Here is a 26,572-nt window from a genome sequence, read left to right on the forward strand (position 1 = left end):
CTTAATCAGCTCATGTTTACTACAATTCATATTGCTACCAAAGCCGCTCACCTTACTTCGTATGACATTGCTGTGTTGCTATTGCATTCATTGCTTCGACCTTAGGGCGAAACTGTGACATTTTTTTAATTTGTGCTGTTCGTGTTGTAGTTCCCTGTATTAGCATGGCACGATGCTCACTCAAGGAGGATGTTGGATTAAAAAGAAGCTTTGGATGACATCCGGTCACAAATTGTTTAGCACAGTTATTGGCGGTGCGACCTTAAAAAAATATCTTGGAATAGACCAAACTCAACTGCTGTCTGAAATTTTTGTTTGTAATTTCATCAGCTTTCACATCTTGATATCCTAAATCGTAGAAGTAGTTTCTATGAGTATAGTCACAGGGAAAGCCATTCTAATAAAAATGAATGAAACTAGTATGGTAATTTTAACGCGATTGCCTCGTTGATAGGGGTGTGCGAATATCGAATAGTGATATGCACATGCATTTATGAAGTTTTTTTTTTTTATTTTTGTGTTTGAACATGGCAATGTCAGTGTTGAAAAAACTAGACCAGTATGCCATTATACTAAAACATTGTGTGTTTGGCTCATTTTAACTTGGAGACTAGGAATTCCTGTGCCTTATTATACCGCATCAAATGCCCGTGAGCTCGGAGGCGTTTGACCACATGCCAGTCGTCACTCATCGCACTTGCTGTCAAGCAATAAGCTCAGCATTGGTGGTGACGCTGCAAAAAAAAAAAAAAAAAGTGCACTCTCACTGTCCGCAAACCTGTGCCTCTTGCTACTGAGAGGCAGGCTTTTCTGCAAAGTTTTGGCGTCTAGTAGCTAAGTGTGCTTTACAGGCGCAATTTCGCTAGCAGCACGAAATCGTCACAAAATTCAGCACAAAACAGCTCCAATATTCTTAGATTAGATGGAAACAAATGCTAAGAACAGTGTTTGCTCCCGGACAGCCAGCAATATATTCGATTTGATTCGAATATTCGGATACAACCGAATATTCGAACATTTTTGAATACTATCTATTTTTCAAATCAAATATGAATATTAAAAATATAATATTCGATAATATTTGAACTTTTCAAATATTTGCACACGCCTACTCATTGATGCACAAAAAAGCCAGCTCTGCAATATTTGTTGACTATTTCAGTTAAAATTAAGGCCATATGTGGCATAGATTTATGTTGTACACGGCATCACTGCATGTACAGTCAGTAAATTATTGTCAAACACTGACAATGAAAAAAAAAGTCCAGTTACATTGAACATCTGCACTAAAGAAAATATGGTGTAGCACATTTTATTTGATTTCCTTATTCAGGGACTCGCACATTTTTCTTTTTCACACCGCCATGTCGGCACATTTTGTGGAAGTGTTGCACTCTCCATGTAGGCCTCTGACTCAAAGCATGCTGTCATGCCAGCTTAAGCATGACCTCCAATATTGTCAGTAAACTGTGTGACCCCATTTGTCATGCTATAATTTGACTTGAACAGCTTTGTGAATCTATAAAGTTTCTCCATTTTCTCTGCAACTATAGCATCACTTGTCATAAAACAACCATAGAAAGGTATAAGCTTTTAGATTGATTCAATGTTTTCTCTTACATCTTCTTTCAATGATGGGCTAGTTATTCATTCATGTTGGAAGCAGAAAGACTAGACAAATTTGATAATCTTTGTAGTTATCACTTGGGCACAGACAAGGAATGAGCAGAGATATCAAATTGAACTCTGTATGCAAGACTTTCAAAGGCGTTGGTTTCCTTCGTTTTCATTGTTCAGGGTCCTGCAATGAAAAGGAAAAGCACCAAAAAGGAATTTAGAGATGCTTCTTGTAGCAGCACTGTGCTATCTGACTTGGTCTGCTAAGCCTGCAAGGGGCATAGCAATGCGTTTTGCTCGCTGCTTGTGAATGCGATTCCTACTTGCAGTTGCTGCCAAATTGACCATTGAATACGAGAAAGCTTTGCTATACCTACAGTAAATATAATGTGTGGCCTTCTGGGGAAACGTAGAGTCTCAATTAAGTTTGACTGCATAAATGAAAGATTGTGTTTTCTCACTACTGTATGAAATGTTTCTTGGTGGCACAGTTGGTGGCACAGTTGGTGGCAACATTGAGTGTACATTCACATTGCCCCTATGTCTCTCTGCAGGAAGAAATGATGGACTACTTCAATGCCCAGATGCATGCCTGTGGCTTCTCCCAAGCACCAGGCAACCCTGTGCTAGCTTGCCAGATCAACCTGGACAAGAACTTTGCATTTTTAGAGGTAAACACTTGTGAATGACATATTTGATAATCTTTTTTTTTTTATCTAATCCATGCACTGTGACTTTGCGCACAGACAGACCACTGCATGCCGTGGACAGGCTGATCCATCTGAACTGCTTCACCAAAGGCGGCTAAACTCGTGCATGTTAACTTGCCATATTTTATGCAAGGCCCACACTCCCACTTTTTCAACGTGAAGTTTTCGGGGAAAATGATTCAATGAGTGCCACTCATTGCTTAGCAGTACATTGTGCGACTTATTTTGCAACTACGGCATAGGCACTGTGGCATTCTGTTGCTCTGCCATTGGCAGAGTGACCGCACTGGTAAGGTGTTGATCCAGGGTTGGATCCCCTCACCAAAATGAATATTTTTTCAACTGCGAAGCTTTCTTTCTCAGAAACAAGCATGGGTTTTCTTTGTAGCTTCGTGCTACAGTCACATGGATAACAATTTTGCCTGTCGTGAACCTTCTTCCACCATGCAGGCTTTGGCAGAACTGATTTGCCAATTTTACTAATGTTTTGTCAAGTTTTACAGAAAATTAAGTTATATTCACGAAAGAATTTTACTTGTTAGTTCCCAAACCTTCCATGGGAACTCTATTGACAGTGAAAAGACACCAGAGGGATTTCTGCTTCAAGCAAGGTAACAGACAAGTTCCTGAAGCAGGTTAAATTTGCAACAACAAAGTCACTGAAAAATATCGCTGTGATCTAAAAACAGTGTGTTGCTTGTCAGATTTAGCTGTTGCATGTATGCTATGTGGGCTGCATCTAAAGGTAAATCATCGTTAATAAAGTTTCTATGTATCCCTCGCAATAAATGCGCTCAAGGCAAGTTGTTTAAGGGGACCTTGAAACGATTTTGACGATTGGGAACAAATGTATTGAGCCGGTAGAGTAGGCCCTTCTATCATAAGACAGATTTAAGCGCTCCGTGTAAGGTGTGTTATTTATTACCATGGACGCTTGTTACAACGGATCGTGACAATCCAGCAAAAAGTCCCTTATATCTGAAATTCATTGTATTCAAAATTAGGGTAATGGTATGTTGTGAAATGGCAAAACTTGGCATTTACCACTGGGTAACTCGTAAACAATCGCAAACACGTTAAAAATATCGAAATGAAAATAACCATAGATAAATGGGTTTATGCGGTAACTTAATATAACCACGCAGCACGGTGTCTTCCTGTGTGCTGTTTTCCGAATGCTGGTTGCTGACAAATTGCAGTTTTCACGTTCCAGAACATAAATACACCCGCACGGCCGCGAGATTATGGCCAGCAGAACGTCAGTGAGTGGGCCAGCCAACTCTGACATTCTGGCTGCCCGGCCCAAGCACACCGCCGCCGCCGCCGATGACACAGACATAGGCTACAGTTTGTTCTTCATACAATGCAGTGGCCAGTAATATAAACCGGCGTCTTAATTTTACCTTTCGCGACAAGCGACAACCACTGTCAAACCTGTAGCACTAATGAGAGCCACGGTTCACGGCAAGTTCAACTCGTAGCCCGTGCCTGGATGCACTGAATAGCAGCATATCTTCTTTTTTGTCAAAATTGATGCGATAAGAAATAAAGAGTGATCAAAACTGCATTTTGTAATCGTCGGCGGTTGTTTTTGAAGTACCCTTGGCGCTTGCTCGGCACTGAGACGACTGTGGTGGGCGGCGGTGATCTGTTTGCGTGGTCGGCACGAGAACTCTCCGCCGGCTAGCTGTTAGCTCGTGTATTCATTCCTTAAGAAAAATAGCATTTTCACAAATTCCCCAAGTGGCTGGAAATAGTTGCGTTGCAGGGCACTGCCACATGCACACATCGCCACAGAAAATACATTGTATTTGCACCATCTAGACAAAATATGATCAAAATTTTGTCTCTTGTAGTCGATATTGTGTTATAGCTGAATTGGTTACCGTTAGCTGAATTGGTTACATTTATAATACAGTCAATCCCGGATATACTGAACTCGAAGGGAATTGCAAAGTAGTTCAATATATCGGTAATTCAAAATATAAAATATGCCTATCTGAAGCTTATCTGAGATCTCTGCAAGGCTCAGTTTTCAGAGATCGTGATCAAGAACGAAAAATCCCATCGTTATAACCGATCATAGCTGTATCTGGACTGCCGTTAAAAAAAAAGAAAGAAGAAACAAAGAGCTGCCTAATATACCTTTGTAGTCCCGAAACTAAATTTGACACTTGCGATAAGATATTAAGGTATCGACGTTGTAGAAGGTAGGCTGTAAAGAATAAAACGTTTATTTATATCTGTAAATGGCGCCTCATTCTTTTGGCACGCTGAAATAGAAATCTGCACTTGCTTTCGCAGAAGTTTCGGATTCACAACGTCGTGTGCATCGCGTCCAGCTGCTGCACGAGCACTGGCGACTATAATTTAGCGTGCATTAAATCAATGAGCTACTCAGTCGACGAAATTGCACTTTGGTTGAACATCGGGGTCGATGTCAAAGACGGACCATTGTCAATCTCGCTGTCACTGCTGCTGCTGACGTCGCGTCCATCGTACAACGTCGCAGTCTGTCACGACAACAATCGCCCTGTCGTAGATCTCGTCGCAGAACGAGGTAGTGTTATGTGCTCTCGGAAACTCTTCCATCGAAGCACCACCTATTTCATCGTCAGTAGCGACTTGTTCCCAGAGTTCGGTAATGTCAGCGGCTTCCGCCGTGTTTCGCCCATGGGGGTTTCATCCTGGCGCACAAAGCCCGCCTTTTCTGTTAATCGGCATGGCATCTAGCCTTCATGATCGGGGTGCTCCCAGTTTTCATAATCTTCGATATCATCAAATGTGTGATTGAGTTCGTACTGCTTCTAGTCTTGCAAAATTTGCAGTTTCGTCTCGAGAGACGCAGCTTTGCTTTTTGTTGGCACACCTCCCGCGCCGCATTTCCACACTCGCTGAGTGGTTCGTTATGAGAAAAGGAAAGGTTGGCGCTATCTTCTGCAGCCCTTGAGGAAGCACGGCTCAGCGCCACGAGGCAGCTCATGTTTTTTTCCCCTCTCTTCCTTTTCTTTAATTCTAGAGTAGAGGAAATGTTAATTGCCCATGTCACCAAATTCACTAGTTAATGGCAGTGCATAATTTTTGCCGCTGATGGCTACAAAAAAATGTTACACACGTAATATAGAGACAATCACAAACGTATGTATTATTACATATTTACAAGTTATCAAGTGCTTATCAAGCCAAAATAGTAGCGGAAACGGCCACTTTGTACGTGCATTGCAGGTACGCTCGTGGCAATGTGGCGAACTCCCACGGCGGCTATCGTCTCTTTTTTGTTTCATGTAGAGCAAGCCAACAACCATTGCCTGAAGTTCGTCTTTAAGATTCGCTCCATGTAGCACAGGCTTTACAAGAAAAATTGCGTATGAAAGACGCGGGAACACACTCGGTTCAAATGAACTGAAAGTAGACGACACTTTTGCCGCTGCATTAAGGAGGCAGGACATTGCGCTGGCCACATGGTGTAAATGTTGGGGAAGAATGCCGCGACTTGAGAGGAAGGCAATGTTAAACCACTCGTACCTGTTTTATTATAGCGCGCTGACACTAGAAATTCTTGTCAGAAAGTGTTTCTTGAGAGTTAAACGGCGTCATGGTATACGACAAAATCATTTCGGGAACCCTTTTAAAAAAATTCATGCTATCCCCCCCCTCCCCTTAGTGTTGTGCCTACAGTATTTTTATTAATTTAAAATTTTGCACTTTGATAGGTAGTCATAATGCACTTAGAGATACTTGTCTGCCCTGTTCTTATGTAGAGCACTGGGTGCATCAACAATGATCGTTTCATTTTGTCTGAGCTTGTGTGCTTGTAATGATAAAGTACTCGGAGGGAATGATAAAGAAAGGTAGGCATTTCTGTGATAACTGAACAAATTCTTAAAGTGTGCCGTAATATTTGTTACGGGCACACTGTCATGCACATTGTTGACTGTGCCTTACAATGTGCATTTGCTGGTGTTGCATGACATTGGCCACTTAACATTTTTCTTTTTTTTTTTTCTGTTTCACTCCATCAAGTTTCGATCAATTGATGAGACAACCCAGGCTATGGCATTCGATGGCATCAACTTCAAGGGCCAGAGCTTGAAGATCAGGCGGCCTCATGATTACCAGCCAATGCCAGGCATGTCTGAGACTCCCTCGGTGGCCGTCCCAGGTAAGTCCTCTCCCCCAAGCCTTCATTCTCCTTTTTCCTCAATTATGGTCCTCACCCCAATTTTTTTTTCCCCCCGTAAATGTAGTTCGCCTTTTTTAAAACCATTATGAGAGAGAAACGTCAGGCTGCCCTCCATTCTGAAGTTAAACCTTTTGAGTAGCTGTAATAGTAGGGAGCATAGGAAGTTCTATTCACTGGGGAACATTGTTCTTTGTGCACAGTTTTTGGTTGCTGCCTTGTTATGGTCAAAGTTTGAAAAGGAACAGCTTATCTAAAGTGTATTACTTTTGCATCTTGCATGTGGGGAGGTCACCGGAGCAAAGATTGTTTGTCTGAAAGCTCCTCAATTCTAGTTAAGCAAGAGAAGCTGAATGTTTACCAAATATAACAGTACAACTAGCAGCAAGCTTCAAAGTACATACAGTAGAACCTCGTTGATACGATCCCGTTTCATACAGTTTTCCGACACTAACGTTTGCGTTTGCAAATGCAAATTCCTAATATAGTTACACTTCTTTTTTACGTTCCTGGAAAACGCAATCTTTCGGCACCAACGCTCACAACATCTCTAAACTGCGATCCTGATACATTTTCCCACCGCTAGATCGCATGTGAACAAGAAAAGGCACCAAGGCAGCTTCCGTGCAGTACTTGCACGCCTTTGTCACGCCGGCATGCATTCAGTTTAATTTTCCGGTACCAACAAAACTCCTCACAGGTCATCACATCTCGCATTCACAGCTATTGCGATAAGCATCTTACCTATCTGTTTCACAGCCCATGTGGCATAGTGTTGTTCAAAGCGTACTGCACGCTTTTTAAAAGGCGATAACCCAAATGCGCCGCCGCGAAGTGAGTCATATTTCGCTTTGGCAGCATCGTATTCCAGTGGGTTTCCCATCCAATAGAAAAGCAACGCAGTGTGTCTTGGGTTGCTGAACCCAACCAGCTCCATGCACATGGCCGTAAGTCTTATGCAGCAACAATCACAGATGACGGGGGCACATCAACCCCCCCCTTAAAAAAAACATGCCGCACCTGAAGGAGAGCTGCTGACCCTGGTCGAATTCCCGCAGGGCTATTGTAAGCTTGGGGAAGTTGCGAAATCGACAATGTGCGTCTCCTGCTCGGGCCCCACCAGCTCGGAGCGTGTCGGCATCTCAAGCTCCAACGATTCGCGCAACACTTCGCTTTACATAGATGTTAGCTGCTATTGAGTATACCAAATTTTTAGTAACATCGGATCGTATGTTTTTCTTGTTAGTATTTTTTTTTCCAGATTTTTTCCCAGAACGTATGAACGAGGCTCTACTGCATATAGATGACTACTGTTTGTGCCAGTCTATTCTTTGTTGGATCTGTTTCGTATGATATGGGTTTAAAGTATTGCAGGTTTCTTCCATCACGAAGCATATTCCTTTTCAAATGTTTCAATATCACTGTGCATGTGACAGATCCTGTCATCAGTCTGCTTAGTGGGGCCCCTGCATGGTCAAACCTTAAGGGAAAGAAGTTCTACTTTGAGCTTTGTAAAATCGGGCATTTCGCTAAAGCGGGATTATTCAGCAGTCTAAAGAACTCCGAATATTCCTAGCACACTGCCGGTGGCTGCAGCCTTGTTACTAAGCATATTGCAGATAAAGTCTTGGAGGAAATCTTGCTCATAATTTCACCTAAAGCGTGCCATTCGGTATTTTGTATGCTATGAACTTGATGCATGATAGCACCCAGGTAACTCGTAATAAAAGCTAGTGCTCACATATGCTTTAGCAGTGTATGTAAGGTTGTAGTGGCTGCCGATGGCAAGAAGACTTGACACAAAAAAATAGAAGCCTATTCATTAGACTTTCTGGAGGTAGCAAAGAAGAAACTCATCATATGTGGGGCAGCAGGAATTTGTAAGCATTCCTTCCTAGTTTTTATATTGTCTAGGTTACAATAGGTGCTTCATTGTTGGGTATGGAGGGAATGCACCTTGCGAGAGTTTTGTAGTAGCAGAGTGATAAATAGTGCAGCTGTGTCTGCGTTGACCAAGTTTTTTTTGCTGACGCGTGTGCGCACACACGCACAGACAGAGAGAGACAGACATATATATATATATATATATATATATATATATATATATATAGAAAAATCAGAAGCACAACTTCGCGGTTATCTTAGGTTTATTTACCCAACAGTTTTGGTCGGTGGACCGACCGTGATTTTTCTAAATACGCTTGGCCCATTGAAAAATCCAGTTACTTATATATCATATGTGGGGCAGCAGGAATTTGTAAGCATTCCTTCCTAGTTTTTATATTGTCTAGGTTACAATAGGTGCTTCATTGTTGGGTATGTATGGAGGGAATGCACCTTGCGAGAGTTTTGTAGTAGCAGAGTGATAAATAGTGCAGCTGTGTCTGCGTTGACCAATATATATATATTATGAACATTTGATGTGAATTTCGCATTATCACTGTAAAATATGCATGCATGGCTTTCAACCGTGTCAAGACAGTACCGTATTTACACGATTGTAAGTCGACTCAAATGTAGGTTGACCCCCCCCCCCCCCAAAATTGCATGTCTCAAATAAAAAAAAATAGGTGGGGGAGAAAAAACACGCGTGTACATTCACACAAGGGAAATTTATTGATGGGGTTGCTAAGACTACTCATCGTCACTAGAGTCGACCTCACTGGCACTGCTGCCGTCATAGCTGCTGCAGTCCCTAAACACGTCATCAAGTGCGAGTCCACACTTCGCGAACGACCGCACCACGACATCCCACGGTACAGCCGCCCTCGCAGAGAGGACCCACCCACACACAGTAGCCAGGGAGGCCAAATTTCCTCGCGCTGAAGTTGCCACTGCCGCACCACACGTTCACTGACTCCAAACTTGCGTCTCGCTGAGCAGCTGTTAGGTTCCTCGGCATTGAGGATAGCAGCACGTTTAAACACTGCTGTGAACGAGCGCCGAAAGTTCTTGGCACTCATGACAGGCGCGACGATTCAGCACCACAGCCGAAGTGACAGATGCGTGCGGCCGTTGAAAACAATCGTATCTCAAAGAAAACCTCTTCCGCCAACTAGTAATACCCCCCAAACAACAGCTCATCCACCAACTACCATACCCCCAAACGGCGGCTCTTCCATGATCGATGCTCCCACAAGAGCCGTGCGCTCTTGGTGCGCGCAATCAAAATGTATGCAATACGATAAATTAATACGCTACGCTTCTACCGTAACCATGGAAACGTAGGTGCAAAGTTGTAACCACACCGTAGCGCCCCTGATTTCTCGTTTCTCTTGCCGCTACATCCCAGTTTCATGCTGTATCGTTGTTTATATTTGCGGGTCGTCTTCGGTAATATATTACTAGCGGTACACGGTTCGGTTTCGATTCTAAGTCGACCCCCCAACATTGGATTCTCAAATTTGAAAAAATGGGTCGAGCTACAATCGTGTAAATACGGTATATTTTATTTAAAAGATGCTAAAAGCTATTTATTCAAATACTAGTGGTCAGGACTTCAACATGTGAAGACCATCTCTTGGAACAAATTGATGTTTTTGGAAGGGCAGTCTTGGTCTATGTTGATTCAGTGTTTGTCTTGACTGTTTGAGGTTCATCTGTAGTACTTTTCACCAAAACTTCAGAGATTGAGAGAGGTAGTGGTGCTCACTGAGCTTCAAAGCGCCAGGCATGACATGGGGAGCCCTGCTAACAGGTTCTGGCGACAGATAGTGTCACCGTCGAAACACTGACAAATGCTGAACAATTGGAGTAGTTTTGCTTAGATATTACTGGGCAATCAAAAAATGTGCACTCTTTGAAGATAACATGAGTATTTCTGTTGGGCATATAAATGCTGAGTCTAGACCCGATAGAATCTGATTTTTTAAAGTGTCGTAGCAGGTGGATTATGCTGTATGTTTTCATATTGCTAGGGCAGTGTGTTTGTGCTGTCAGGTGAAACACTTTGTCTAGACGTTCATATCACGCTGAGAGCTCAGTTGTGACAATTTCTTGATGCATTTGAGTGCTTTATACATGCTTTAATGCCAGCAATGGAAATTGAAAGTAGTGTTTTGTATCGTTGTTTTTCCTGGTCTAAGTAATGTTAATAGCCTGTAAACAAAATTTGAGCATGTTGATGGTTGTAAAAGCCGAACTTTGTTATAACGAACGTGGATATAATTATCAGACACGAGTAATTCTACAATTTCGTTGGCCATGCTTAGTTTATGTAATATTTCATGCTGTAATTGAACCAAAATGCAAAATCCAAAACTGAATACAGTAGAACCTCGTTGATACGATCCCGTTTTGTACTTTTTCTCAGCACTAACGTACTTCGCGATCTAGAATGCGAAACTTGGTACAGTTACGCTTGCTTTTCTGGGGCTACTACATTCCCGGAAAACACAGTCATTTGGTACGAACGCTTAGTATATTGCCAAACTGGGGTTGTATGGTATGTTTTCCGGCTGCTAGATTGCATGTAAACGAGAAAAGGTTTGAGCCATGCACGATCGAGAGCAGTAGCCACCCGCAACTGCAGCTTCCCCGCATTACTCGTCCGCTCGTGTCACCACGTGAACATGCCGCCATGCACTGTTTCCTATTCCGCGCTCAGTTTCGTATTCCGATACCAGCTAATCTTGCCAGTTGTCGCATGTTGCCGTTCACAGCTGCCTCTGCAACCTCATTGTGATAAGCATCTTGCACTGGCAACATCGTGGCATCATATTCAGACTCAATTTCGTTTTGGTTTCCCATCGCTGTCCTAAAACGACAGCACACATCTTGGGTCACTCAGGCCCCACCAACTAGATGCGCGCCAAGGGGGCATGCCAAAACTTCCCGCATCAGTTTTCTGTCCCACGAAGCGTTGTGCGAAAACGACAACACGCCTCCCAACTTGGGGCCCCACAAGATCCCCGTGCATTGGTGTCTCCAATTCACGCAACACTTCACCTTACATAGATGGCAACTACAATTAAGTTTGCCAAATTTTTTTAGTGACTTCAGATCATACGCTCTCCCTGTTCATAATTTTTTTTTTTTTGTGACATATCAGGGAGGTTCTACTGTACTTGTTCGCTTGCAGCTCAAAATATATATCCTGATAGAAAAATATGTCAAATACCCAGCAAGAGCTACTTGAAACAGCACATTCTGGATGTGCATGCACGTTTAAACCAACGGTGTGGCTGGCCCGGAGCTAACAAGCAATTTGCTTATTCCACATGATCATTTTGATAGCATGGTGTTGCATATTAACAACTGCATAGCACATTTGTATTTTAGCACTGTGCACCTGCCATGAAACAGCGTGACAATCCGCTGCCGGGCCATCAAAATTGACAGGAAACCCTTTTCTGGCTATTACGAAGCATCACACTTGTGTTTCTCTTGCATACCTGATTGTTTTTTTGTTTTTGTTTTTTTTATAGTGTCAGCGTGTACACTTACAGTGAATTTCGGATATAATGAAAGTATTACCATGTAAGATGTGACTTCGTTGTACCAAGGTTCGGCTGTATTAGTATTCAATAGAACATATGATTACCTTTTTAAAAAGTAGGTGCAGTTTGTGAAGCAGACGTGTTCTGTGATGCTTGCAAATACATATATATATAATTTTTTTTTCTTATTGGAAATTTGTCTTAATCCATTGTAAAATTGGAATCTTCCTTTTTCTCCTTTTTTTTTTTCCGCACAGTTTTAGGTAAAAAGGGGGCATTAGAAGCCTTCAGGTCCGAGCCCCGCATCAGTGGAGTCTCTGGACAAACGCAGTTTCTCTTTCTCTCCCTCTTTCTTCATTTTTTTTATTTTTCCCTGCACCATTCTTATTTACAGCCATTGGAATGTGTACGTCTTATCTTACTATATGAGAGAGTGCATCCGGCAAGTTTCAAGCAGCATCTTTACGCATTAAATTTTACCTTGGCCGATGGGTGGGCCATTCGGCGTGAACAGCCAGCAGTGTGGCCAGGCCCTGTATCGAACATAACTTTCATGTCAACACGTCTGGTGTGGCCTTTTGCTGCCACATATTTTTTTGCAAACCTGCCAACGATCCGTGTAGGAAGCAAGGATGTCAGCATTATGTTTGTTTATTGCTCGTAATTTTTCTGTGCTAGCAGCCATTGGCATGTAAGGTGCTCCTGCACTGTTTGGCTCAGCACGTCAACTTAAATATTAAACATGTTTCCGTATGTTGCTTTACCTTCTTTCAGTTTCTTTCCACCGTGCTCCTTTCTTGTGCCTTTCGTCCTTTCCATTCCTCCCCAGGAACTCTCTGGTGGGTTAGGGAGGGAGACAACTGGATTTGGGTTCTCTTTCAGGTGTTATTTCAACGGTAGTGCAAGACTCTCCTCATAAAATATTCATTGGGGGATTGCCGAACTATCTAAACGAAGACCAGGTATGGTTGCCATCAGTTTTGTTTTTCTCTCTCTCTCTGTCTTTGTGTTTCATGTTGTTTCACTTATCTTTAAATTAAGTCTGAAAGCAATAATCATTCTAACATGAACTGTGTGCTCATGGCTGTTGCCAGCATACAAATCTGTTGCTGCAGATTTGTATGCATGCACAGGATGACATGTGCATTTTTGCCACCTTTTCAGTTACTTTCACTGTGAACATACAAAGATTGTGGCAAAAGAAGTTGTTACCTAGTGTGTGTGAATTTATACAGCAGCTTGTCACCCTTTCTTAATTCGAATCGCCTTTTAACTTATCACTTTCATGTAGAAGTCTTGTCTATTCTCAAGTTGGCAAGGAAAAAAAAATCAATGCTTGCACATTAGCTGTTATGTTATGCGATGGATCTTGCATGTGCTAAAAATTTGCAGTGGCTGGACTTTTTTACCCGACAGTGGTAGCTCGCAATGTTATGTCCTAGCACTGTTATTTGCTTATTTAATGGTGATCTCCTGCTTTTGTCGTGGTTTGACTTAGTTTGAAATATGATGTCCTTGCTTTCTTGTTTGTAATGTAATTTTGCATTTTGTGCAAGGCTTTTAAGTGGGCATCAAGCTTCTTTGCCATTCTTATTATATATAAGACTGCGGATGTTAATGTAATGCTGAAACGTAAGTATGCAATGTTTGATTCACGTGGACCGGTTTCTTGGTGATGGCTTAGTTTCCAGTGGTTAGTAATGAAACTGTATTACGGATGTGACGCACAAGCTGTCACTATGGACACAAAATGCTTGTGTGCATTGCTTGCTGTTTTGACAGGGACATCGCTGTAATCAAACGCTTAAAGAATTCGCAGCGATTCACAAGGTTTGCTCCTGCTTCGACTGCTTTCTAATTCCGCAAGAGAAGCAGACAAAGTGTGCTAGTAAATAAACTGTCATGTAGTGCGTAAAGTTGAGCATTGGTACAACTTTTGTCTAGAAAGATTTTGCTCTTTTTTAAATCTTTAGGTCTAGCTATATGCATGCAATGACTTTTCTGCTAGTTCTTGTGCAACCTGTGCTTGTGATATAGTGTGCAGTTAAGTTCGCTGGTACGCCATCCCAAGAGTCTTGTCACGCTAAGTGTGGCAAATCCTAATGAACTGTGATGATCTTTACTGAGGCACTTCTTCCAGGAAATAGTTGCCAGCTGATACTAAATTGGATTTGTCATGGTCTGGCTATATTCATTGAATTAAATGAAGGCAAACCTTAAGCATTCAGTGACATTGCCAGCCACAAACCTATAACTTTGCAATGATGGCTGTCTGTGCACAATCATTTTGCCCATGGGACTTTCGTGAGGACATGTGAGCATGCACTTGTAAGCACCAGGAAGATAAGCTGCATGTGCACTTGGCACTTTCATGTAAACTTCCAGAACAGACATGGAAATGTGGGGCTAAGCAGCTGCACGATATCATGTTCTCGCAGTAGTGCCCTTGAGTGCACTCATTGTGTGTCTTAACGTCGCCTGCATTTCCAGCCAGATCACTGAAAAGTTTCAGGATCTGATTGGTAAACAGAGATACTGTATTGATATGTTTCCAAGGTAAAAGTCCTATGATTTTAAATATGGGAGTTGTCTGTTGCAGTACCTGTGCATGTATACTTGGATGTGTGTGTGTGTGTGTGTAGCCAAGCGCCTTAGTTAATAGTGCTAGTTCTCGTGATTGGAGAAACCTGTACTCATTCACCTCCTTCTTTTTTTCTCTTTTTTTCCTCCCCCATTCTTTTTTTGGATTTCGTAGCAAAGGTTGGGAGGGTGATTACCTCTTCGTAGTTGCTAAACCAAATCTCGAGTCGCACACAACTTGCTCTTCCCCCCCGCCACTAATTGTGAGGCCCCTGGCAGGCAAGTTTAAGCTATGCTCTCGTCGGGACGGCCTCTTTACAGGACGAAGCAACGGTGGTGGCACGGACGGCGATGCCGTCGAGTACGCTTGCTGAACAAAACTGCCAAGTTGGCACTTGTCATGATTTTATTTTTAAGGCACACTGTCGCGTGGTTGCTGCATAGCCAGGGTTGCACCAAACCTGCCCTCCATTGCCTTTTGCACCTCATAGCTAACGAGTAGTGGCCAGAACGGTGCTTTTCGTTGCTGGTACAGTCTTTGGGAAGCTTCTTCTAAGCACTGTCACACTGGGCAACAATGCAGCCAACACTACTGTATTGGCAAAGAAATGTGTTCTGAGCAACCCTCTCTGACCAAAGCAACATCATTTGTTATGATATATAGTCGTTTTGCTTCAGTTTGACACAACCACTGAAAATGCACATCAGCCACGAAAATACCTTCATTATATTTCATATTCATTATAGGCTTACACGCAGAAATTGGCAGAAAAAATCACGGTCACATTTACTCAATAGAAATGCAAATGGCAAGAGGTCTTTGCAGATTTTGATGGCCCGTCTGCATCCTGCTGTGCCGATATAAGGCACCGGAGCAATGATATTATATTTTACTTCACATAACTCTCGTATAACCTGCACTCCCAATTACAAGATCCTGAAAGAAAAATAAATTTGCACTTGTGCGCCTTATAACAATGCTGCCAGTTCGGGCTAGTTGACATAGCCAGAACGTTCTGCAGTGCCTGAAATTTTGGTTATTATTATTCTAGGGGTAAGTGGCAGGGCCCCAGAGGAATTCAAATAATTGTATAGGTCTGAAAAATTGGTCGATGATTGTATTTGGAATTTTTTGTTACCTGAATATATATTTTGAGGCACCCGAAACAAAACATTTGTGTCACTATAACCAATACCGAGTTTTGCAACAAATCTCCAATAGCTTTTCTGTCTTCTTACGCAGCCTACATAAATAGTTAGATACCACATTTTCAATTTCTTTATAGCAGTAGAATACCCCATTGGAATAAAGCATGACCAATCAAATTTGGTATTACGTTATTATATCGGATAATTTGTTAAATCTTTGTTATATCAAGATTTGACTGTATTTGTCGGCAGGGTTAGCCATTTTGTTGCTTTGTGTGACGGGAGCTTTTACACGCGTTTTGAATTTCGACAGGTGTGCATGCCAGAGTGCACCGTCTATTTGAGTTGCTGATGCTTAGGCTACAAATTCATATAAGACAAGCGCCACTTTAGTAGGCAGAAAGTTTTTCTTTCTTTTTTTTTAAAGGAGATAACCTCTTTAAAATGTACTCGCTGGCAGTCTTTTGGAGCTGCAAAAGCGTGGGGGGCAGGTGACGTGTGTTAGATCTGTGTAGTAACATTAGTGGGGCATTGCTACATTTGTTGTAGGCTGCTTGCAGTGTTCAAAGCCGTACTGGCCAATTGGCGAGCGCTTTTGATTATGGCAAGCATAGGGGCTGTACAGCTGGTTACCTTTCAAGCTGCAAAAGTGTTGCCAGCATGTGTAAGAAGTTCGAGTAATGAGAAGTACACTTACCTGCATTTGGTGTAAAATCAGGGTTTGCAAGGGCTCCCAATATGGGTGAATGCTCTGACTTGTTCCCCACATCAATTGTTCCCTCTCATTGCCAAAATTGTGCCTAGATAGCTTGTGTTAAAATGAATGTCAGTGACTGGATATAAAAAAAATGTCACATATTAAATGGCACAGAAATAAAGTAAAAAATAAATAAATTACAAAATGGAGGGGGCAATATTTCCTGATCCAGAAATATGCGAACATCAAAATGTCAAGGGTGAGCTCAAGATATTTTATCCAGTTGATCGTCAGTGTGAAAACTGTCGACAGAATACTTAACGATAGCTGCCAAAGGCTAAATCTATTTCTTCGAGCATTCACAGGCTTTCTTCTTGCTCACCTGATAGAAATTTTGCAGAGATACTAATTGTAAAGGATACCTGTTCGTCGGGTTTGGAGGTAAACGGGCAGCTCAGTGCGGCATTTGCTTACCAAAGCAGTGCACATTTTTGTGATTTCACGATACAAAGCGGCAGACAACTAGGCATGAACAAATAAACTGGACACACAAAATGCAATATAGGCAAATGTTGAGAGAGGTATTGACAGGGCAAAGCATGGACCATTTAACATGGTCACAACACCAATATAGTGGCAGGGCAAAGCACGAGTCATTAAACCTGGTGGCTGCAAGGTGCAGTGATGAGTGCTTATAGGAATGGAGTCAGAGCATGAGCCCTACTTTTCTTGCGGAGTGGTACTTTAGCAGAAACATGAAACGACCAGTTGCCAGGTGTTGGCATGCAGCAAGACCATTGCATTATATAGTCTCTCTTCCTAGCTCTTTGCTACAAGCCCTCTCGCTATTTTTCACTTCCACTTTCTTACCTTCCCTCTGTTCATCTTCTTGTGGTAAGCGTCATTGTTGCACCTCAAGTACAGGCCTCAGATGTGTTTGACATTGTGCGATCAAATAGCCAGCACTGCCCTCTCTGCATTTTTCTGACTGCCACTTGTGTTAACGGCTAGACTAAGTGTTACTCCCAGCGTGGCTTATGGCATATGAAGGTGGGTCCCTCTTCTGGTGCTTCAGCACCTCACGCTTCTTGTGACATGAGCTGTGCAGGGACGTGGCACTGGTGACGCAATGCATTTCCTGTGAGCTATGACAGAACATGCCTGTAGCTATGGCACTCAACAGTATCAGATCATGCACTGTTTCCACTAACATGGGCGGCTGCCAGGTAGTAAAGCTATAAGGCATGGCCGTGCGCAACGTGGTGTTTGTGTTCACGTTGACCAAGACAGACGAATAGGGCTATTATAGTTTGTCCTTGGCTGAAACGTCAAAATAGATTTGTTGTTTTTTAATGTTGACTTCACCATCCGAAAATCAACACTAAGGGTGGACAAACTAAAGGACAAGCTAAATTGGTGTATTTTCAGCATCCGCCTGCAAAGGGACGCTTTAAAAAAATGCTGTCATTAGAATTTTGTCTCTTTTTCTTTACTGGATAGCTGTTTATTTTGTAACCACGATATGAGGTTTTGCTTACTGGGATGTGGACCAAGTCATTCATCACATCATATTTTAATGTAACCGTTTGAAAATGCGCACCAATTGGAGCCGTCATTTTTGTAATGTAGGGCGCCCTGCACAGGTTACTTCCATGAATCATGAAAATCGGAAGGCGGGGGCTCGAGTCGCATCATGACCCTTTTGCCATAAGCTGGGCACACACCTCATGGGTCATTGTTCCCTCATTCACTCTCCAATTTTCCACATTTGACGCGAGATAAGACTCATCCTCTGCTGTCACTTCTCTCGGAACACGAAACACCCTTCACCTTACCTCATCTTTTAGCCTGTCAAGGGCCTAATGTGCACAGGTTTCTGCGAAACAGTTGCACTGGGGCTTACGACCACTAAACCAAGCCTGACTCACCTGCCCGTCAGTAGCTTGCGGTGCCACACGGCCACCACCACTGATTTCTGTGATGTATGGAGGAGTCCTGCTCTACACACCCATACATGCTTTCAATGAAAAAAAGAAAAATTATAAATGGTGGGCGTTTAGAGAGTTTAGGAATTAAGGCCCAACTTTGCAATTACACAGTCGCATCTACCTATAAAAGCCAAAAAGTGAGGGAGTCTGAGCACCTTCGCTCTGCTAACACTAATGCAATACCTCGTATTGCACACGGCGGTAGTGCTGCCCACGTACTCGCGCATAGGTGACAGATCTCCAGTCTGTACTTCTTGCAGGGTGTTGTCTTTCAGTTAACACTGCGCATACTTGCCTTTGCCTTCCTCCGATTTTCTGTCTCCCCAGCTGTCGCCCTTTTGAAGCTATTGCAGTCACAATGTTGGCTCTAATAGCTGAAAACCTGTAAACATTACACTTAGTGCAGAATGCAAGAGATCTATCGCTCTTGTGTGCAAGTCTCATACCCTATTGGCTTCTGAAGCTGCACTTAGTTACTGCAGCTCAGTGTAGCATGAGAACGGCACCAGCTTTGCCCATAGCATTGTTTCTGCTGGCTGCATAGCCTTGTGATGCACATGTACCTTGTGAACTAGTTTTTTTCTGCCTCAAACAGCAACAGTGTCAGGATGGCAGGCATTGGAATGAGTTAACGTTTCGCAACATATTTTTGCCATCTTTAGCATATTCTAAAGAACAAGGTTAGACCAGGTGGCACGTTCGTGACCTTACTAATGGCATGAACTCGCTTAGAGTTGAAACACAGCTGCAGTTGGAGAAAAAAAAAAAGTGCCATCTGGCCTGCACTGGAACTAGTCAGTAATGCATTTTACAGATGTCAACTGCGCACTTGCCATGGATAAATTATTCTGTAAATACTTGAAATTATAGACTTTTCTGTGAGAGAAGCTGGTAGCAACAAAATGGCTTACAGCAGTTGCAACAGTTGCTGTCTTGTATATATAAAGAACAGAGCAGTGTTGCATTCTGCATCTAATAATAATAATAAGTTTATTTTCCATCATACATATTAGATTTTCCTGCTCATGAGAAGAGCAGGAAAAATTACAAAATGGCAGCAGTGTGTTTTGAAAACTAGCATTTGGATTGGATTGGACTTTGTTTATATCTATGTCTGCTAGGTCATGTACTTGCTCTGCACTTAAGAAGTGCAATTCTTAAGGCAGCCACGTGAAACTTTTCCAACGCATTTCCAGTGAGGGATTGCCCAATATTAGCATGTTCATTTTGCACTGTACGGTAACCAACACTGCTGCGACAGCCAAAGTATGTACCGCGGTGTATCTGTTTTGGTCCGTAACCCACACTTTTTACTAGTAATACCTAAGCGAAATGTGGCACCGTTGTCTGCTTGCATTATCAGTATTGCTGTCCAGCCAACATGGTAATGGTGGGCAGTAGGTCAATGTGCCTGAGCTTCATCCTTTTGGGCTTGAATGACTCATGAATTCTTAAATTAGCTTTTTAAAGCTTATCCACCACATATTTGTGTTATTGCCATAATTAGTCTATTTTAACATCTAATTTCTGCCATTTGATTGTTTTCAGAAGGTTGCAAAAGTAATGTTTGAAATACATAGATTTAGTGGCGCACATAGTCGAAAATATTAAATTACGTGCCAGAAGTTATGTAATAAAAGAACTTGCATAACTGTTAAACTGCTCTACAGAAAAAATGTGGCCAGTATGCAGCAACACACTTGAACCACAAAGAGCAATAAGTGAAGCTGCAATGCTTTAACTTAACGAATTCATGCTAAATCATTAAGAAATTTGTGCTATCCGTGATGCCCTCCCATGGTGACTGCACAGTTGCCGTACTAGATTTCGCTGTAGCCATCTTGGTACATATAAAACTCCCTACAGTAACCGCACACTTTGGCTGGGGTTACGGTGCTGCTGTTGCATGCTGCAAAGCTGCCATCGGGCATTTGCGCACCAAAAATAGACTGAAAACATGTCACACATGGTTGCTGCTTCAGGATCTCTTAACTACAGCCTGTGCCAAATGTAGCTTGCTGGCTGATGCTGGCAACAGTTGGTGCTATGTGCATGGAGTTAAAGTAGAAGTTGCAGTTTACTAGAGTTTCATTCTGTGGCAGGCAGATAACGTTCAGCTGCCTAGTAAAATGCAAGGCTCTTAGCTGCACACCACACACCTGGCAACATTTTCTATGCATAAAGTGTTATAGATTGCTTGTTGTCAAGAGAGCACTAGCAGCTCTGTGCAGTGCTTGAAGCAAATGAAATGTAGTTTATTCTTTGCTAGCATAGTAGTGCATTGCAATATTCAAAATTGTGCTTGTTCAAAATTACTGATAGTGATTATGTTCTTGCTTCAGTACTGCCTTTAAATTGTAATTCCCGTGCATCAGATTACAAACTTTTTTTTTTATGTTGGCAGTCACACTTCTCTGTGTTTGCAGCTTGCATAAAATTTAAGTACAGTGTGCCTTCTTGATATTACAAGCAGCAGTGCATTTCTGAAGGAATTTTATGCTTTCCAAAGGAAGCAGTAATTTGTTCAGTATTGAGTGGGGCAGTTCATGCTGTACAAATAGGATTTGTTGTGTTTACTTATGTTCACTTTCTTTTTCCCACACCTTTCCTTCCCCACCCCCCTCCTTTTTTTATTTTTTAATCCCACAGGTCAGGGAGCTTTTGATGTCATTTGGACAGCTGCGTGCATTCAATCTTGTGAAAGACAGCGCTACTGGACTCTCCAAGGGCTATGCGTTTTGCGAGTATGTGGAGGTTGCTACTACAGACCAGGTGTGTACACTGCTGCAGCTCCCTCTAACTTTCTGTTACCCCTTGTGCTGCCCATGTGCTAGTGGTAGCATGTGCACTGTGCACATTGAAAGTTTGCAGTTCCTTCCATGTGCGCATAAAGTGCTCCGAGGGTTAACAAACCTGGTCGCGCCCTCCTTGGAACCGGACCCCCCGATGGGAGAGGTAGTGACTTCCTACAACGAACTTAGCAACCTATATAAAGAGAACAGGAGAATATACCCAATACCACACAGCAACCTTACGAGAGCACAGGCCACTATCCTCTGCCGAATTCAAACTAACAGCCTTACCACTCTTCATCGCTTAGTGATCTTCACAGATGGGGAGGTTGACTCAATATGCAAAAACTGCGACAAAAATGCCATAGCAAACCAAAGACATCCTCTGGGAATGCGTGAGCCTTCCCCCACCCAGAGAGCTTCTGCCAGCTCCCTCTGAAATGACATGGGAGACTCTAATACGGTCTCCAAAAGAAAAGCTACAAAAGGGAATCATTGCCTGGGCGGAAGAGGTCGCCGCAGACAAGCGGCCATCTACGCCATGAAATTTCTCTTAATAAAGTTGTTTCCTCCTCCTATGTGTGACCTGTTGATTGGCCATGCATTTGACGCTCCGTACAGCTGATAGCACTGTGTTCGGAAGTGTGCTTAAAACCTCAGCAACAGTTTTAAAGCACCTTGATGGTCTAAAGATAGCATCTCCATGTGAAAACTTATTTAACCTTTTGACTGCTGTTTCTTTTTTCTGTCTGCTCCCCACCCTGCCAGGCTTTGTGTATGCATGTGTTTGGGTGTTGGTTCAGTGGACATTTCTTGCTACATAGAACCTGGTTTCTTGTCATCGCTTTCATCCGAATCAGAATTCATGAACAGTGCATAAATTTTGTTTGCCAAAATACGGATGGAGCTGTCATGCTGAATAGCCATGGCCGCCTTCCCAAGATGAACAGAGCACCGAGATGTGGGCTCCACTTGCTGCCACACATTTAACCCGCCCTCTCCATAGTTGACAAAATGAGTCCCCAGTGTTCAGTTTTGTACAAGTTTCTTCAGGAGAGGCAGGGAGCGCACTTACAACACAAAACGAGCATATTTGGTAGAGGCAATCTAAGGGTTAATGTGTGTAGCTCGAGGACATGAGGCATAATATGGCGGCCAGTGGCACAGCATGGTGGCAATCATAGGGCCGATTTCAGACGGGGGGTTCGAGGGTGGATGCGTGTTTGCTTCATTGTTGCTTACGTCTTCTGTACACATGGCCACTACAAGGCTGTAAACCTTCGATGCCTTCAGTACTTGTAGTGTGGCCCTGCCTGGTATTCACTTCTTAGTGAGTTATCTGTTTATTGATGCTGTCATAGTCAATGAGTTAGCATTACAGTGGATCATTGTGTACCCCCATTCCAGGCCATTATGGGACTCAATGGAATGCAACTCGGTGATAAGAAACTGATTGTGCAGAGGGCAAGTGTTGGCGCAAAGAACAGTCAAATGAATGTGAGTTTGAAAATTGTCCTCTTATTTCTGTGATTTCCTCTTGAATGTTTGGTAGAGCAAACAAGCTTAAACTTCACTTACTGTTACTTTTATTGCAGCAAGCCCCAGTGCAGATTCAGGTACCAGGTTTGCAACTCCAGGGTGGTGCAGGCCCTCCAACAGAAGTTCTATGCCTCATGAACCTCGTGTGCCCTGAAGAGCTGAAAGATGAAGAGGAGTATGAGGACATTCTTGAAGACATTCATGAGGAGTGTAACAAGTACGGCGTCGTCAAAAGCATTGAAATACCCCGGCCAATTGATGGTGTCGAAGTGCCTGGTTGTGGAAAGGTGAGTTTTCCTTTGGCCCATGCGCATCTTCTGCATTCTTTTGTTCAAGCAGCAGCCCCACATTCTCTGGACAGTACTTTTGTTCGCATTCAAAAGTGGTGTCACATTTATCAAGCAAAGCGAAAATTGTAGATATTGCAAAGCAAGTGCCTCGCACAGCTTTGACCTTACTTGTGCCTTTTGGAGGCACTTAAAGCTGCAACGTACAGTCCACAGTCTAGCAGCACTTCCATTTGTTAGCCTAGCCAGGAGGATATGAAGCTTGGGTTTCACTGTGTACATGGTGTCCCTTCATGTCTTATTCCAGGCTTATGTGGAGTTCAATTCTGTCATCGACTGCCAGAAGGCACAGCAGAGCTTGACGGGGCGCAAGTTCAGCAACCGTGTGGTTGTAACATCCTACTTTGACCCGGACAAATACCACCGTCGAGAATTTTGAGCAAGCCACCTGGCAACTGCAGCTTGGTCTCTACCCCCTGCCATCTTCATCTGTCACTGCATATTGTTTCCGCTGCACTCTTGTGGGCATGTATTCTAAAGTGCAACCCTGTAGCTCATGCCCATAAGCAGTCATTGCTTTGAAGATGGCACTGCTGGCTGTCCTATGCCATGCAGGTTTTAGCCAAGCTTCTGTGCTTTCCCAAACTGGATGTACTATTCCTTTTCTTATGGCACAGTTGTTTCTAATTCTGGATTTTTTTTTCTTTTTTTTTTTTTGTGACCATTGTGCGTTTTTGTCCTGCAGTTGTGAACATTGTGAACACCCCAGCCCCAGAACGTTAGTTTGGCGTGGACAAATGGGGTAATTCATTTTGTTTTCATCATCATTGTCCTCGTTAGAGGTAATACGTGACCTAAAGCTGCCAGGCATACTACGGCTGTCAGCAAGCTTGCATGAATGTTGGAACAGTCTGTATGTGTTCTAAAGAAAAGGAAGCTCTTGACATGTGCTTAACCAATTGGGTCAAACTACAAGTTTTTCATCACTACACACCTTGTGCTAGTTCAAGCTCCTTCCCTTTTTTTTTTTTTTTTTTTCAAGTGATTCGCCAAATACTTTCTTACCTGTGTGGCTGTGTCCTCTGCAATCATGAAATAAAGAGAAGCTGCTGTAAAGTTTGTCTTGTGACCATTGCTTGGTTAGAAAATGGATAACAGAGGCTGTGCTGAGCAAGAGGAACTGAACTATACTAGTGTACTTTTACATTGCAGATTACCTTCTACAATTAGTGCCATTGTATGTATTGATGTTACTTTTACTTGAAAACATTAATTACTCAGTAATCATCGTGACTGAAGATGTAGCTGGAACAATTAAACGCACTCTCATATTCAGATATCTGCAGATGCATGCTTAATTTTGTTCCACAAGCGTCATTGTGCCAGCAAAGTGTAACTATTTTTTTTTAGATCTGTCACTTCGCAATTATGAAAACTTATTTTCAAGTTGAGGCTTTCATCAGCAAAAGGAAGGAAAGTAAATCCCGCTGATAGAGGAGGGTATTGCGCTTCACTTAAATCGCGATCACCCTATTGTGATGCGTAACTGCGGCGGCTACCGCACTGTGTAACATGATGATGATTTATTGGCATCCCCTTTGAAACGGGGCGGCGACAAATAGTCACCTAGCCTGCTCGATTTAATCAGGTATACTATACATGTTCTTTATCTAGCATTTTTGTATACCTCTCATTATTATTTTTCTTTTTCAAAAATTTACCTTGTGCCGTTGCCTATGATTTTAAGAGATCAGGTCGTATCCATCTTTTCCCTGCTTTTTTTCCACCAGTACTCCAATCGTCTCTTGCTGATCTCTACGGCTGATCTGTTTGTTTCCTTCCACTTTGAAACCAAGCGCTTCTGGGAGTTGCACGTTACCTACGGTTCTCGCTGGGTGGATCCCGTCGCATTCCATCAGGATGTGCTCAGTGGTTTCTGGATCTTTACTACAGCATGCACATGTCTCATCAAGTTCCGAATATTTGTTCCGATATGTTTTTGTCCTTAGGCAACCGGCTCGAGCCTCAAATAGCAAGGCACTGGCCTTTGCGTTATCGTACAGATTTTCCCTTCTAATTTCTTTCTTCTCATTCTTGTAAATCTCCTGTGTGCACAACAGTGCCCAGAGCGCCCTCTTTGATCCGAATTTGTCCTTGCTCTCTGCCTTGGATGTCGATTTACCTACCGGATGGTGCCACAGCATTAGCATTGGCAATGTGAAATGCCCTCAAAACCAAATTCTCTGTGAGCTCGAACCTGACAGTACAACTCTGGGCTGTCCAGCGAGCCGATGAAGCCGCTTCGAGACAAGGTCTCGGAACCGCGTCCACGGCTGTTCCGAGACCTTGCTATGCAAGTTTGGGCGATGCGCTATGGCATTTGCTTTGGAATTAATGCTCAAACAAAGTACGCAACAGCGGTATGCTTAAGGGGGGATGAATATCAAATTCGATAAAAAATGCAATTTGTTTATTTTAGTTCCAAAATATTCCAGCATCCATGGCAAATGTTTGCACCAAGTGGCATTCTGAGATGCACACCAGAAGGTACATGTTAAAATGGCACCAAACACACCTCCGTGGGCTTCGTGGCCTCACCTGTTTGCTACGCTAGTTTGGGCGATGCGCTATGGCATTTGCTTTGGTGGCGTTTGCTTTGTGATAATGTATGTCTTTACATGTAAAATCGTTTAGAAATGTTGTAGGTGCTTGAACGTTTTCAGTAGTTCAGTATATGCACCCAAAGGTATCATATTAGTCGCAATAGTTCCCGCGCCAACACATGATTTGGTGTAGGTACCTAAAAACCACGTTTGTTGGAGCATCCATAGTAAAAGCTGCCATTTATGATGCAATTAATTACTACAATGATGGCAACACATGCAACAATGCTAAAAAGAAAGTTTCTGAGGCCCTTGGTGGTACACCAGATGTGTTTTGTGGTGCTGTGCTGAGCAGGATGGGCCATAATAGGATAGAAGAACGTAAACTTTATTATCAAATCAGTCAGATTAGAGTCCGGCGTCTTTTTAGTGGGTCTGGGCACCCGCCGCGGACGTGGTTCCGAGACCTTGTCTCGAAGCGGCTTCATCGGCTCGCTGGACAGCCCAGAGTTGTACTGTCAGGTTCGTGCTCAGCAGTGCGGTCTTCCAACCCGAGCGGAGGCTGGCGGTGGAAGAGACGGAGGTGTCGGCACTGCCCGAATTGTTATGTCTTGACATTCCCATAACATGTGATTAAGTGTGGCAACCTCGCCACAGGATGTGCATCTGTTTGTAGTGTACATGTCTGGATACATGGCGTGCATGAGTCTGGGGTTTATGTAAGAATCAGTTTGTAATTGCCTGTAGTGGCTTGCGCCCTGTCTTACCTAGCGTGAGGGAATGGGTATACGCGTCTCTGTAACTGGTAGTGTGTCGCGATGTCGTGGAACCTGGTCAAACGATCCTCCCACGCCCAGATGTTTGCAGTACCCCGCGGGGGCTCTTCCTCCGATGATGCTTGGTGTGTGAGGCCTCGAGCAACACGGTGAGCCGCTTCATTGGGGGTGCTCAGTCCAGTGTGTGCCGGGATCCATAGCAAGTGCCTTCGGTTA

General features: G+C 43.1%; 1 protein-coding gene and 1 long non-coding RNA gene across 4 annotated transcripts in view; both read left to right on the forward strand.

Moving 5' to 3' along the window:
* LOC119442262 (splicing factor U2AF 50 kDa subunit-like) overlaps positions 1-24,093 on the forward strand; it is a 48,802-nt gene extending 24,709 nt beyond the window's left edge. For 2 of the 3 annotated variants that reach the window (XM_049662010.1, XM_049662011.1), the window contains exons 5-11: positions 2,176-2,288; positions 6,351-6,489; positions 12,828-12,907; positions 21,009-21,131; positions 22,559-22,648; positions 22,747-22,977; positions 23,285-24,093. In XM_049662010.1, coding sequence (XP_049517967.1) covers positions 2,176-2,288; positions 6,351-6,489; positions 12,828-12,907; positions 21,009-21,131; positions 22,559-22,648; positions 22,747-22,977; positions 23,285-23,416 — 908 coding nt within the window. In that variant the 3' untranslated portion in view covers positions 23,417-24,093. The other variant, XM_049662012.1, reaches the window with a different exon arrangement.
* Positions 14,897-20,758, forward strand: LOC125943241 (uncharacterized). The gene is made up of 2 exons (XR_007465689.1): positions 14,897-19,347; positions 19,398-20,758. It is a non-coding gene; the product is annotated as an uncharacterized LOC125943241 (long non-coding RNA).
* Positions 24,094-26,572: the final 2,479 nt, after the last annotated feature.

The sequence above is a fragment of the Dermacentor silvarum genome, chromosome 2, assembly GCF_013339745.2.
Source record: "Dermacentor silvarum isolate Dsil-2018 chromosome 2, BIME_Dsil_1.4, whole genome shotgun sequence".
In the NCBI taxonomy this organism is placed as follows: Eukaryota; Metazoa; Arthropoda; class Arachnida; order Ixodida; family Ixodidae; genus Dermacentor; species Dermacentor silvarum.